General features: G+C 42.5%; 1 protein-coding gene across 12 annotated transcripts in view; it reads right to left on the bottom strand.

Moving 5' to 3' along the window:
- The window catches only part of LOC110498641 (protein FAM13A), a 76,796-nt gene that overhangs the window by 44,725 nt on the left and 16,371 nt on the right, over window positions 1–15,700 (bottom strand). For 11 of the 12 annotated variants that reach the window (XM_090187703.1, XM_090187705.1, XM_090187704.1 and 8 more), the window contains 4 exons: window positions 13,186–13,363; window positions 7,447–7,648; window positions 4,668–4,799; window positions 3,624–3,710 (listed from right to left, as the gene is read on the bottom strand). In XM_090187703.1, coding sequence (XP_090043829.1) covers window positions 3,624–3,710; window positions 4,668–4,799; window positions 7,447–7,648; window positions 13,186–13,363 — 599 coding nt within the window. The remainder of the gene's footprint in view (window positions 1–3,623; window positions 3,711–4,667; window positions 4,800–7,446; window positions 7,649–13,185; window positions 13,364–15,700) is intronic. The other variant, XM_090187715.1, reaches the window with a different exon arrangement.

Raw genomic sequence — 15,700 nt, 5'->3', positions numbered from 1 at the left:
CATAACGTTGACATTGTTTACACTGAGTGAGGATGCGCAACGTTTTGGGGTGTAATGCAAAAGCAATATACCAAGTATTATAAACTGAGTGGTTCGAGCACTGAATGCTGATTGGCTGACAGCATTTATTTTTACTGCTCTAATTACGTTGGTAACCAGTTTATAATAGCAATAAGGCACCTCAATGATTTGTGGTATATGGCCAATATACCAATGCTAAGGGCTGTATCCAGGCACTCCGCTTTGCATCATGCTTAAGAACAGCCCTTAGCCATGTTATATTGGCCATATACCACACCTCCTCGTGTAACTAATGACTTTTCCCAGGGAGTAATAAGCCATTTTCTATTGTTGAAAGAAGTAACAGCGAATATATTAGTTATTTTTTTGTAATGACCCCAACACTGGTGATGTCAGGAAGTGGCCGATCAGGAGAACTATGGGTAAATAAACGCCATTCTGTCACCAAGAAAGACAAACTGGCAGTATGACAATGTGTTACTGACAGACTTTTTAGGCTAAACAGTTTATTATTGTCCAATTGACCAAAGAAGAGGTGACCTCATTTGAAAACAACGGCTTAACAATTACAAGTTGCTGCCAAAATAAATACCAACAATCTGTGATTTGACGAGGTACACTCTATTCTGGAGTCATTCACAACCACCTGTGAAAACATGCCTTTTAAATCACCAAAACTACCTTTAGTTGTAGAGGCAGAAGCAGCGGTGCTGACAGACCAGTTGTCTAACCTCTTTTGTTGGAATGAGAGACATACCTGTTAATGTGTTGTAGGCCTTGAGAAGAACAACACCCACTCGGCTGAGCCTCTCATCACAACACAATGATCCAAAAACACAAGCTATTGTTTACAGCAGCAAAAACACTTTCACATAAATACCGGAGAAGGAGTGACATTAAAATTCCAATACCGCTGTTACCATAACAACAGCGTGTTTGCTTACGTTTTGAAATGTAAATATAAATAAGAGCACAAGCAAAATAGACTACAGCAGTTGAATGATAATGTCACCATGGACTTTTTTTTTTTAGCTGAGAAAGTCCCAGCTAAAATAGGGAAAGTCATTTGCCCTCACGACAGGAGTGTTCACTGTGTTGGGTAACGTGGTACATACAACAACAGGTGAACAGGGTCAGATATACTACATCATAAACATTTTTTAGGGCCCTCTGACCGATGGTGGCAATTACTCATCTCACGTTTCCCAACACTAGACCAGAGCCTCGACAGATAAGATGAATTTACAGCGAGGCTCTACAGAGATATAAATACATCTAAACTGAGCCTAATTTATGCGAAATGGAAACACTAAGATTCGATTAATCGATTCCAAATGTCACAGCCCCTCTCAGTTGCACACAACAGATTTATATAGCCATGCCAAACTAGTGTCACACTAAGGCCCCAAATGTGTGTGTGTATGTGTGCTCACTGCACAATACATGCATCTGAATGACTCTCAGCAGAAGAACCGTACCAATGGCTTTTCAACTATAGTTCCCCCTCCCACCATAAAGTCAAACTCCAGTAGCAAGCCAGCTAGCTAACTTATCTACACGCCATTTCTTTGTTAGGTTATACATTTAAACAACACCGTCATCCGAGGCCATCATGGGTAAATATCCCTGATAAGCATGCATTGATTTTATTAGGCTGCAGATTACTGATTGATTATATAGAAAGCCATTTATAAAAGGAACCCCATGGTTTATTACAGGATGTGACTGTATTTATTATGTAGTGGGAAGTCATGTGCTTTATGTGACTGCATCAACATTACATGAAAAGGTCAATTCCCTTCATTTTCCATCAACATGAAACTAAAGGGGAGTTCCCGCCATTCTAAAAGCCCTTGAATTGTTATATTTACGGTGATCATTTCAATTACAATTTATATTAACACGTTTGTTTTATCCAGGGCCATATTATTTCAAAGGTCATCTGGCGTTCTAACATTTCCTGGAACGCTATCAAAGCTAACTTCACTGAAATGGCTCAAAATCTAATGAACAGACAAACAAAAACCAACGTGTGTGTCAACAACAATATTACCAAGGAGCAACAACAATGTAGTACACTACATTAGATCCTGCTAGCGATGCTAAATATGAGCCTAATGCACAGGCTCAGTGATTTTACAGACTCATTTAACATGACATTTTAGTCATTTAGCAGATGCTCTTATCCAGAGCAACTTACAGTAGTGCGTGCATACATTTTCATCCTTTTTTCATACTGGTCCCCCGTGGGAATCGAACCCACTACCCTGGCGTTGCAAGTGCCATGCTCTACCAACTGAGCAACATGGGTCCTGGGGACTCTGCCAGGGATACGACAACAAAAAACATCCCTCATCAGCAATAACTTGTCTTATTTTTCATCACACCATGCTACACCAATCCCATTGTTCGCTCAATCAGCATTTCTCAATCTCTCCTCTGGCTTCTGTCTGGATATTAAAGAATATCCTATGGGCTAACTCTGCTCATTCTTTTATGGCCTTAGACAAAACAATACATTCAGCTAGTGTATGTAGGTCTATGAGTCACAACAATAGAATTAGAATTTAATTCCATTCTAAGTCCAGGGTTACAACTTTATAAAATATCTAAGAACGGAAATCGGTTGGTGAAGGCTATTCGGCTGTCTGCATCACAATGCCACAGGGAGGTCTGGAAGGGCATATAGTCTGCATAGCTCCTGTGTGTCATTGTGAATTAGCTTGATTGTTGTTGTGTTGTGGCTCGTCTGGCTTCCTCTCACTGATTTCCCTTATCAAATCAAGTCATGTGAGCGAGTGGCTTGATCAGAGCCATCACTATCAGAAGACCAGGGCCGGCTCCAGGCATAAGCGTTCGCTTGGGGGTCCGACCTTCACAAAAATGAGTCGGGGTCTCAACTTACTGTTGAGAGTTAGAATACACAAGGTGCAAGTTTGACATTTGGTTGTGGATCAGCAGTTTCTCTTGTTTTGTCAGTCACTGACAGTCACTCAATCAGCTAACAATTTTTAGATTGTTAAGTTAGTCTAGTCAGTTATCTAAACTTGTAGTAATCATGGCCGAATAATCACAGCCTTTCCCACGACTGACCCTTGATGGGTATAATACAAAGCAGGATCAATGAGTTATCAAAGTCATCAATTGTTTATCAAAGTCATCAAACTGTGCATGTGCACAACGCGCGTACAGGCGTGTGTGTGTGTGTGTGTGAGTGTGTGTGTGTGTGTGTGTGTTTAGGGGAGATGCAAATACAGCCACAACATTGACAACATTAGGTAGTTTGTGGCATCAGAGCCCGTATCCACAAAGCCTCTTAGAGTAGGAGTGCTGATCTAGGATCAGTTTCGCCTTTTAGCTTATAATGAATAAGACTATATGGACAGATGGGGATCTGGTCCTAGATCAGCAATCCTACTCTGATCCAGAGCTAACCAGAGTATATCAGATATAATCGATAACACGTCTGTATTGCCATGGTTACGGTGCAATTATAAGGATTGGATGTCTATTTTAGGATAGTGCAATCTAAAGGCAATCAAATAACCATTGTTAATGTTTTTCAGAGAGAACAAGTCAATATTTGAATGTATTCACTGTACCTTCTGTTTCCTTGGAGTTATGACTGGATTTTCATTGGATAGTTCTTTTGATGACTTCGTGTCATCTGGTGGACTGCTGGATGCAGCCTGGAAACATAGAGGAACGACAAAGTACATATCATATCATTCATATAACATGATGTATTTTTCTGTCAATAACTTTATTGTTTATGCATCAAGTCACATCCCAGCGCATGTGACAGACGGGGCATTTTAATACATGGGCTACTAACAATATAACTATGGGTTGGGATTGGCCCAATTAAAATGCAATGTGACTTTGTGAATATAGGATGATTGCTGCAATAAACAGCTATGAGTGATCACTGTGTATCAGTCATTTCAACACATTGGATACCATATCTGTAGTATCCTCACGCGTTGACCTTGGAGTAGCATGTATCACAGCTGATATCACTATGAAAATATGATGCAGGGACTTGCACATGCATGTATAGTTGTGACGAAATCTGTTTATTTTTACGTTTCAAAACCATGTCTAATTGACTACGTCATGTGACCACATTGTTGGTATTTAAAGTACCATGTTGGGGATTTCTTAGTTAAAAGTACTCTGTAAGGGGAATTCTACATTGTTGAGGAATTCTTAGTTAAAAGTACTCTGTAAGGGGAATTCTACACTGTTGGGGAATTCTAAGAGTCGTAGTTCATGCAGGTTAACACTGAGAATCCTACATGTGTAGATTGGGCATAGGGAGACAGCCTGCATTCTCATCCTGACACAAACACATACCTAAACCAGTGGAGGCTGCTGAGGGGAGGACGGCCCATAATAATGACTGGAACGGAGCCAATGGAATGGCATCAAACCATTCCACTTATTTCGCTCCGGCCATTACCACCAGCCCGTCCTCCGTAATTAAGGTGCCACCAACCTCCTGTGACCTAAACATTGTGTTCCATGGCAGGTGCACACACACAAACTAAAACAAGTATGCACTAGGCAGGCAGCACGTACTCCTCGTACAGATACCTAAGCATTGTATTCCATGGCAGGGACACACAAAACACACACACGCATACCTTTTTCTTTCTGGGAACTGGAATAGGTGTCTTTTTTGGTGTCTTTTGAGTGGGTGTGGGAGTGCTTGATGTGGTTCCGAGTGTTTTCAGTGACTCAGTATCTGTCCTATTCACCGGGGTCTCCTTGGCCTCCTGGGAAAAAGACAGCAACAAAAAAAGTTTCACACACAATCCACCTATTGACCACTATAGAGCGGCAGGTCCAGAGGAGCAGCATGAGTTACTGTAGACTTTTATTCCTTTTGTTATTGAAGGTACACCATTGCCTCATCTAATGGTGTGAAATATCATGCCAGCTATACATTCCAGAACAGATTTTAGATTAACATTTCTGTTGGGGTCAAGGGTAGGAATTGGAGAGTGAAAATCATATGACAATGTAAAAATGTCTTCTGACTTAAATTCCCAATGATTTTGCAGTGGTGAGTTCCCAGAGTGATTCTCATAGCAGTGTGTGTTCTACCTCCCTCACAAGTGTGTTCTACCTCCCACACAACAGTGTGTTCTACCTCCCTCACAACAGTGTGTTCTACCTCCCTCACAACAGTGTGTTCTACCTCCCTCACAACAGTGTGTTCTACCTCCCTCACAACAGTGTCGAGAACAAGTGAGACAGGTAAATTGTGCTGTGCTGTCTGACCCTAACCTCTAACCCCAACCCCTCCACTCAAACACCCCCATGGTCAACTCATGCCCCCCTCTTTCTTACAGTAAGAGGACAGGAGCACCTGTATCAATGGCTACGTGCGGAGAAAAGCAATGAGGGGCATGTGGGAGGTCAATGGTCAAAAAGCAGCCTCAGGAGATGTAGCCCTGTGTGTAAGGAGATCCCAATAGGAGCTGGTCAGGCGGAGGGATATCCCACAGGTCAGCAGCCAACTGGGGTCTCAGGTGTTGTGAGGCCCCTAAGGCCCCTGGCTGCTACAGACATTTACAGCACTGGACAGAACTAGAGATATCTTCACGTGAGGCCACCACACACACACACACAACATGCAATGATAAATACACTCAGCACTTCCTTTGAGGGCTGACTGACCAAATTACCACTTTGTCCTTTATGTAGAAAGTGATTGAGAAACTCAAAATGGAACTCATGATAAAGTGCTATTTCATAGAATTTAGGTATGTTTGACACATACTCTTAAAATAAAGCATTCATGAAGTCATGTACAGTATGTCTGGGGTAACAGTGTTAGTCGAGTAACCAGACCCTTGTACAGTACCAGTCAAAAGTTAGGACACCTACTCATTGAAGGCTTTTTCTTTATTTTTGACTATTTTCTACATTGTAGAACAATAGTGAAGACATCACAACTATTAAATAACACATATGGAATCACATAGTAACTAAAAAAGTGTTAAACAAATACAAATATATTATATTTGAGAATCTTCAAAGTAGCCACCCTTTGCCTTGATAACAGAGTTGCATTCTCTCAACCAGCTTCATAAGGTAGTCACCTGGAATGCATTTCAATTAACAGGTTTGCCAAGAAACACGAGCAAGGGACATTAGACCGCTAGAAATCTGTCCTTTGGTCTGACGAGTCCAAATTGGGAGATTTTTGGTTCCAACCGCCGTGATTTGGTGAGACACAGAGTAGGTGAACGGTTGATCTCCACATGTGTGGTTCCCACCGTGAAGAATGGAGGAGGTGTGATGGTGTGGGGGTCCTCTGCTGGTGACACTGTCTGTGATTTATTTAGAATTCAAGGCATACTTAACCAGCACGGCTACAACAGCATTCTGCAGTGATACGCCATCCCATCTGGTTTGACCTGGCCTCCACAATCAACCGACCTCAACCCAATTGAGATGGTTTGGGATGAGATGGACTGCAGAGTGAAGGAAATCAAATGCTCAGCATACGCGAAGCCAAAAAGTGCTCAGCATATGTGGGAACTCCTTCAAGACTGTTGGAAAAGCATTCCAGATTAAACTGGTTGAGAAAATGCCAAGAGTGTGCAAAGCTGTCATCAAGGCAAAGGATGGCTACTTTGAAGAATCAAAAAATATACGTATTTTGATTTGTTTAACACTTTTTTGGTTACTACATGATTAATGTGTCTTATTTCATAGTTTTCATGTCTTCACTATTATTCTGCAATGTAGAAAATATTAAAAATATAGAAAAACCCTTGAATGAGTAGGTGTGTCCAAACCTTTGACTGGTACTGTAGTTAAAAACGGCATTAGGGGTATACTGTAACAGGTCAAACTCGCCAGAGGCCTTTTCTACACTGACCAATATTGGCCCTTTCTGACACTAAGGGCACAGGCCCAAGTCAGGTTGACAATTGGGAAATAATTATATTTTTAAATCCTTAATGTTTTGTGAAAATTCAACCAAACATAATGGATTCTTAAAGCAGGTAAATAAATATATTTTACAGCTTGATGGATCTTCTTGTGCCTGTATGTGTATTCCCATTATATATGATTTTCTTCTCCTCAAGCGCTTGAGACACATCAAAGGGTAGTCTAGACTCATGAAATATGGACCGATAGCAAGAACAGAACATCAAAACAAAGATGTTCCCTTGGAAGAGTCGTGACTGAGATTGCGTCAAGCCAAATCAATTCAAAGATGGGTATAACATCACTCGCAGGCAAACAAAATGTACCCCCAAAATAAATTCCGAAATGGCACCCTATGCCCTACATAGTGCACGACTTTTGACCAGAGCCCACATAGGAAATAGACAGGGAAGACCAAACCAGCCCAGATCAGTATGAACATTTGTATAAAATACATGTAAAATACCAGTAACTCACTTTAACAATGATGATGTTAGAGGGTATAGATTCCTGTATGTATTCTCCTCTGTTTCCATCTCTATTGAAGACACAGTGCTCTTCTTTATGGTCGTCATCTTGGTGGTTGTTGTTGAATATGCTGCTGTAGTTCTGGATCAGCTTTGCCATGATCTTATTACAGATGTTCTGCTCCTGGATCCCATCGAACCCAGAGGACACACTGGTGACAGAGACAAACAGAGAAGATTAGAGATGGCATATAATGATACAAATTGTCACTATCATAAGTACAATATTGTAGCAACATTGACAAAAGGATTGGAACTCTTAGCCAGAGACAGAAGAGGAAGCGAGACACCCCACTCACTGTTTTTTTCTGGTTCAATGAAAGTCAATGAACTAAGTAGATTAGACCCAGATATTATTGCATTGGTTTCTAGGGGAGAGACGCCCAGTTAAGTAGACCGGAACTGACCGTTATTTTCCAATGGTGAACGACCTGAATACATTTTCTTCATTTATCCACCATCTTTAGTTTAGCTACAGTGCCTTGCAAAAGTATTCATCCCCTTTGACGTTTTTCCTATTTTGTTGCATTACAATCTGTAATTTAAATAGATTTTTATTTGGATTTCATGTAATGGACATTCGTGAAGAGAAATGAAAAAAATAACTTGTTTCAAAAAAATTAGAAAAAATGTAAAACAGAAAAGTGGTGCGTTCATATGTATTCACCGACTTTGCTATGAAGCCCCTAAATAAGATCTGGTGTAACCAATTACCTCCAGAAGTCACATAGTTAATGAAATAAAGTCCACCTGTGTGCAATCTAAGTGTCACACGATCTGTCACATGATCTCAGTATATATACACCTGTTCTGAAAGGCCCCATAGTCTTTCAGACCAAGGGGCTCTCCAAACAGGTCAGGGACAAAGTTGTGGAGAAGTACAGATCAGGGTTGTGTTATAAAAAAATATCAGAAACTTTGAACATCCCACAGGGCACCATTTCATCCAATATATAAAAAAGGAAAGAATATGACACCACAACAAACCTACCAAGAGAGGGCCGTCCACCTAAACTCACGGACCAGGCAAGCAGGGTATTAATCAGAGAGGCAACAAAGAGGCCAAAGATAACCCTGAAGGAGCTGCAAAGCTCCACAGCGGAGATTAGAGTATCTGTCCATAGGACCACTTTAAGCCGTACACTCCACAGAGCTGGGCTTTACGGAAGAGTGGCCAGAAAATTGCTTAAAGAAAAAAAAGGCATGTAGGAGACTCCCCAAACATATGGAAGATGGTACTCTGGTCAGAAGAGACTAAAATTGAGATTTTTGGCCATCAAGGAAAACGCTATGTCTGGCACAAACCCAATACCTCCCATCACCCTGAGGGGATGTTTTTCACCGGCAGGGACTGGGAAACTGGTCAGAATTGAAGGAATGATGGGTGGTGCCAAAATCGGGGACATTTTTGAGGGAAACCTGTTTCAATCTTCCAGAGATTTGAGACTGGGACGGAGGTTCACCTTCCAGCAGGACAATGACCCTAAGCATAGTGCTAAAGCAACACTCGAGTGGTTTAAGGGGAAACATTTAAATGTCTTGGAATGGCCTAGTCAAAGGTTTCACAATAACAAATATTTTGCATCTTCAAAGTGGTAGGTAGGTTGTGTAAATCAAATGATACAAACCCCCCCAAATCTATTTTAATTCCAGGTTGTAAGGCAACAAAATAAAAAAATGCCAAGGGGAGTGAATACTTTCACAAGCCACTGTAGGTGTTTGACTGACAGACATAGGGTCATAGGGTACTTATCATTCAAGCCCCACCCCCTATTTGCTGCAATACAACAACTTCCCTGCCATGACAAAGGGCATCAAAAGCTACAATACATCATTTCTGCAGGTGCCGTTTGACACAAAACAAGGTCAACAAGGACAACATGGTTCAAGGAAAACACAAGCACCACAACAGCTTTCACATCATAATAACACAACAGTCCATCGACAAAGTGCTTATCTACAGCCCTTATCTACAGCTCTTACGGCAGATAACATGATGCCACATCATTAAATAGAAGACAGTAATATTATAGTGGATCTCGATGAGTAGGGCACAGGAGGTTGGTGCCACCTTAATTGGGGAGGAAGTGCTTGTGGTAATCGGAATCGGGCGGAATGGTTTCACATCAAACATATGGCAACCACGTTTTACTCCGTACCATTAATTCCATTCCAGCCATTAAAATGAGCCCGTCCTGCTATAGCTCCTCCCACCAGCCTCCTCTGGAGTAGGGCACATTTCAGTACCATGTCAGGCCAAGTCAGGACAATCCAGTAGCACTTGATACCAGATCATGTCACTGAGTTCTTCCTGAACAGCTGTTTAACATGCCTACATGGCCTGGGCTCTGGGCCTAATTATACCCCTCTCTGATTGGTTGATGGAGGGAACAAACTGAGGACATGGTGTACAGTCTAAGGCCCCAGCTGAGGTATGTCACTTCCACAGAAGGCTGGTGGGAGGAGCTATAGGAGGACTGGTTCATTGTAATACCTGGAATACAATCAATGGAATAGAATCAAACACATCAAACATATGGAAACCTCCGTTCCATTTATTCCATTCCAGCCATTACAATGAGCCCGTCATCCTATAGCTCCTCCCACCAGCCTCCTCTGGTCACTTCCTGGTCCTGTTACTGTACCATAGAGTTCGATAGAGGACACAGTTGCCACAAAACCTATTTTAGTGGACAGCACCATTGTGGACGTAATAATGGCAAAGATAGGGTGCGTGGCCTCTTTCCAACTCTATGTCCTGTACAGACCCTCCAGTGATAGTGAGACGATGTGCCATCAGAGACGGATTCCCTGGCACAGACACCAGGGGTTATTATAAGATATGGTTGCCAATCAGGTGGGCAAGAAAGCGGGCAGGGGTGGAACATAGTGCCCTCGATCACGGTGCAAGCCAAATGGGATGGGACTGTGAGAACAGGAGACAGAACACTTTGGTCTGTGTGTCTTCAGACACCGTTTATAAGCAATGCGGGCAGGAAGGCATGGGCCAAGGACATGGATGACTGGGAACGCCCACTAATAACGATACACGACAGATTGGGCAGAGAGGGCAGTAGAGTCTTTAAGGTGTGTGATACGTATCAGACCACTTAAAGTCTTTACCACCGACACACGGAAGTCGGATTGATCCAACAATATTGTTACTATGGACTTTTTTTGGTTAACTTTTGTGTTAAAAAGTCTGACTTCAAATCATATTCACCAAGCACCTCTGAAACCCTGTCAGTGGAATTTACAGGCAGGGATGAGTTTCCTTTTAGTTCCTCTCAAGTAGTGCCAGTACCACTCAAAGGGATGCCGGTAGAAGTGGAAGAGAATGTGAACTGTAAAGGAGAAATGCATGAGCCCTCTCTGAGTGCACGTGGTGAGGTTTCTATCACCACAACATTAATGGCATGTTAAGCCTACAGCCCTCCATGTTGGTTAGAGGTGGAGTGTATGTGTGTGTGTGGACGTGTTTAACCAGAAGTCCCCACAAGAATAGTAAACAAACAAAAATTTGACCAAATGGAGACATTTTGTTGGTCCAAACAAGGTCAAATGCAATTTATAGGGGGTTTAGGGTTAAGGTTAGAATTTGTGTTAGGGTTAGAATTCGTTTCAGGTTTAGGATCTAGGGTTAGGTTTAGGGTTAAGGTTTAGGGAAAATTGGATTATGAATGGAACTGAATAATGTGTCCCTACAAGGTTAGTTGTACAAGAGTGTGTGTGTGTGTGTGTGTGTGTGTGTGTGTGTGTGTGTGTGTGTGTGTGTGTGTGTGAGCTCACACGCATAGGCTTGTGTGAGATAGACAGAGAAGGTGGAGGAGGAGGGAGAGTAGCCTAGGGGCTAGAGCGTTGGACTAGTAACCGGAAGGTTGCGAGTTCAAACCCCCGAGCTGACAAGGTACAAATCTGTCGTTCTGCCCCTGAACAGGCAGTTAACCCACTGTTCCTAGGCCGTCATTGAAAATAAGAATTTGTTCTTAACTGACTTTCCTGGTTAAATAAAGGTAAAATTAAATAGAGAGATGATTGAGAGACAGAGGATGAGCCAGGAAAGTGTGCAACAGCGTGTGCCTAAGCCCTCTCCCTTTCTCCCACCTACTCTTTCACATGGCAACACATATCAACACCGGTTTAGAATAGGACAATGTTGATGGAAACACAAAACATCAACCTGATTCCAACTATTTAGGCAAGTCAGCCAAGAAGTCCCGGTACATAGAGATAGCTACTGTATGTGTGTGTGTTATTCAAAGACTGTTATAGACAGGCAGGCAGGCCACAAGAGCCTAATCTCTCGCACGCACACTCACGCACACACACACACACCTCTCAGGCGGGATAACGATATGCTCCAAGAATAAATCAACATCCAAGCAGATTTTAATACGCTTGTTAAGGAACGTTCTACCCTTTAAAACAGCAGGTGGTAAATAGCAAGGGATCAATCAATGTTGTTGGAGTGGAGACGTGAGGAAGTCAGGACAACTCATTGGAGGTTGCTGGAGTTCTCAGGACCCGTTCTGTTATATCTTCTTATTTTATACAGGCGTGTTTTGTCTTATAGAACAATTATTATATGGAACAATTTAACATGAATCAAACTATGAACTGACTATTTACACCTTAGAGACTATTTGCACGGACTCTCCACACAGCCAACCCTTACACACAAGCACAACACTGCTGTTCTATAATATACTATTTAGTCAACTGCGCAACCAGCACATTATCCACTTTATATGGTAAATACAGTCATACTTGACATAGCACATACATTATCTATTCTGTATATCCTATTGAGTACATACCAGGATATTACTATGTGGACCCCAGGAAGAGTAGCTGCTGATTGGCAGGAACCAATGGGGATCCAAATAAAATACAAAAACGACTATTCTATAAAAAAAATATTATTGATTATAAACTGGGTGGTTCGAGCCCTGAATGCTGATTGGCTGACAGCCGTGGTATATTTAAGCAATAAGGCACGAGGGGGTGTGTTATATGGCCAATGTACCACGGCTAAGGGTTGTTCTTAGGCACGACGTATTGCGGAGTGCCTGGACACAGCCCTTAGCCGTGGTATATCGGCCATATAGCACAAACTGTTGAGGTGCCTTATTGCTATTATAAAGGGCTGTATCCAGGGCTGTATCCAGGCACTCTGCATTGCATCGCGCTTAAGAACAGTGGTTATCCGTGGTATATTGGCCATATACCACACCCCCTCGGGCCTTATTGCTTAATTATAGTACTGCAATGTTGAGGTAGCTAGTACATGACCATTTCACTGCACCTTTTATACCTACTGTACAAACTGTGTACGTGACAAATAACATTTGATTTTGAACCGTTTCTGTGTATCTTTTTAAAATGATACAGCACTAACGCTCTGTCAAACCATTTTCCTCCCTAACATCATGCATGACTCGTAACACATATACCATAACCTGACTTTAACAAGGCCTTAGACATAATGACAGTCACCTGCCATTTAGACCCACCTTGCAACCCATCTGTCTTATTAAACCCATGCCCAACTAACACCCATCCCCCAATCCCATGAACATGTAATAAAACACACTGGAAGACATTGGACCAACATGGCAACCTAAGTGTGTTATACCACTAACTCACTGACCCACTAACACCAATCCCAGAGACGGGCTGCAAAACTTACTGGAAGACATTGGGGCCGAAGACAGTTGCCAGATTGAGAGCGGTCATGAGGTTCTCCCTGTGGCGCTGGTCCACCTGGGTGAGGAAGAGACAGAGGTACTGTAGGAGGCTGTAGTGGATGTCTGGCAACTGGTGGAGTAAGACCCTCATGTCTGAGCAGAAACCATCCTCACTGGACTCTGGAGGGAAATACACAGGAAGATCCATTTAAAAACTAGTTCACTCTGAGGAAAATAAAGCTGTTCTGTTCAATTCATGGCGGCAGGTAATTTAGCATTGTAACCGAAAGGTCGCTGGTTTGAATCGCAGAGCCAACTAGGGGGAAAATCTGCCAATGAACAAGGCACTTAACCCCAATTGCCCCTGTTAATTGCTCTGGATAAGAGCGACTGCTAACTGAGGTAATTGTATTCTATTCTAGACATTATTAGAGAGGGGAGAGACTGTGTTGTGCTTTGGTTGAACAGCTGCACACCTAGAAGGAAACCACAAACATGTAGAAACAACATGATCAACAATTAAAAGATTGGAAGGCATTTTGAGAGTACTGGACTTTGAAGCTCCACTTTGTTGATGAGAAGGAGAAAATACGATTATTAACCCAGATACCAATGCATTGGCATGATCCTGTTTTTTAATAATACCTTAGCTCACATGACCTACTTTATAATGTGTAAATAATAATTAGTCCATCATGACTGACAAAACAAGTACACACACAAGCTTTGGTTTTGGGTTCTGAGAGTCGTGGCCTTTCGGCTTAAGGTCAAGTGTGTCCAATTGAAAATAAGCCTACTAACACCCTAGACACACATTGATATTTGAAAGAGAATGACGCACACACCTGCTCTAAATGTATAATCTATGACCACGATGCTGGTAATACCTTAGCATCAATACCTTAGCCGAGTGGCTCAGCGGACTACGGCGCTGCATCTCAGGGCTAGAGGCGTCACTACAGACCCTGGTTCGATTACAGGATGTATCACAAACGGCCGTGATTGGAGTCCCATAGGGTGGCGCACAATTGGCCCAGCACCGCCCGGACTAGGGTTTGGCCGGGGTAGGCTGTCATTGTAAATAATAATTTGTTCTTAACTGACTTGCCTAGTTAAATAAAGGTTCAATACAACATTACAATTAAAAGGCAGTGAAAACATAATGATGCCAGTCAGGATTCATATTGGGGTCAGGGGTGGATACAGGGACATACCTACTGGTCTTGAGTAAGGCGTGTGTGTGTGTGTGTGTGTGTGTGTGTGTGTGTACACAGCAGGAGGGAATCAGGAGCTCTGAGAGCACTCACAGCTGTTGCATGTCTGGTGAGGTGAAGTTCAGAGATGTGTGTGTGTGTGTGTGTGTGTGTGTGTGTACGCTCCCTTGCGTGCATGTGAGTGTGTGTGTGTGTGTGTGTGTGGGGAGAGGTGAAGTGGGATCAGATGGAGACGTCAGCCCTTCACTCTGCCAAGACCACCCAGACACAGGCTTGTTCCTGGGTATTATATGACCATAGAGTTACTCAGTTGATCCACTGTCATTTTCTACCACACAACAAAATAGACTGACCCTAATCTCAGACTATTGACCGCTATCACTAACATGTCTCTATTGGTGTCTATGATAGTGACCACTTCGCATATTTCCCTTAATTTCTCCAAGGTAAGACATATCATCAGTAACCAGATAAACAATATCAAAGAATTTCGGCCTGACAAAGAGAGGAAGCTTGAGATTGAGGCTAAATAGTTCATATTGACCAACCATAAACTGAATATTCACAATAAAATTCATCACAATCCAGAATATTGTAATTGCTTTATCGTTGCCATGGCAGTCACGTAGCAGAAAAGTCCCTCACGTGGCAAACCTGTCACATGCGGTCGCGTCGAACATTGCAATCTGCTAATGGGTGACATTACCTGCCAGAGCAGTAAAATGTCAGCCAACCCACACTGGGTTTTTAGATGGGTTTCCTGGCACCCATGATGCATCATCTGTGGCCATTCCAACAACACACATGACACACACAGAGAGCGGGAACATTCAGATCACCCTCCACCTCTCTGGGGGGCATAAAATAGATCCGTGTGTCCTGTCCAAATGTTTTCCATCTTTCTGTCGTATCTATCGTTCTATCATTCCGATGAGGATGCATCTACCCCATCTTTCTGTCGTATCTATCGTTCTATCATTCCGATGAGGATGCATCTACCCCATCTTTCTGTCGTATCTATCGTTCTATCATTCCGATGAGGATGCATCTATTGGCCAATGCATCTACCCCATCTTTCTGTCGTATCTATCGTTCTATCATTCCGATGAGGATGCATCTATTGGCCAATGCATCTACCCCATCTTTCTGTCGTATCTATCGTTCTATCATTCCGATGGGGATGCATCTATTGGCCAATGCATCTACCCCATCTTTTTGTCATTCATTGTTTTGTCATTAAATACCAAGATGGCATAGCAGTCAGGCGTCCTTTGTCCTCGTCGTGTCCCGTGTATATATATAT

Source organism: Oncorhynchus mykiss, chromosome 10 (genome assembly GCF_057628025.1).
Source record: "Oncorhynchus mykiss isolate SJ-2025 chromosome 10, ASM5762802v1, whole genome shotgun sequence".
In the NCBI taxonomy this organism is placed as follows: domain Eukaryota; kingdom Metazoa; phylum Chordata; class Actinopteri; order Salmoniformes; family Salmonidae; genus Oncorhynchus; species Oncorhynchus mykiss.
This window is presented reverse-complemented; position numbering and strand designations above follow the sequence as displayed.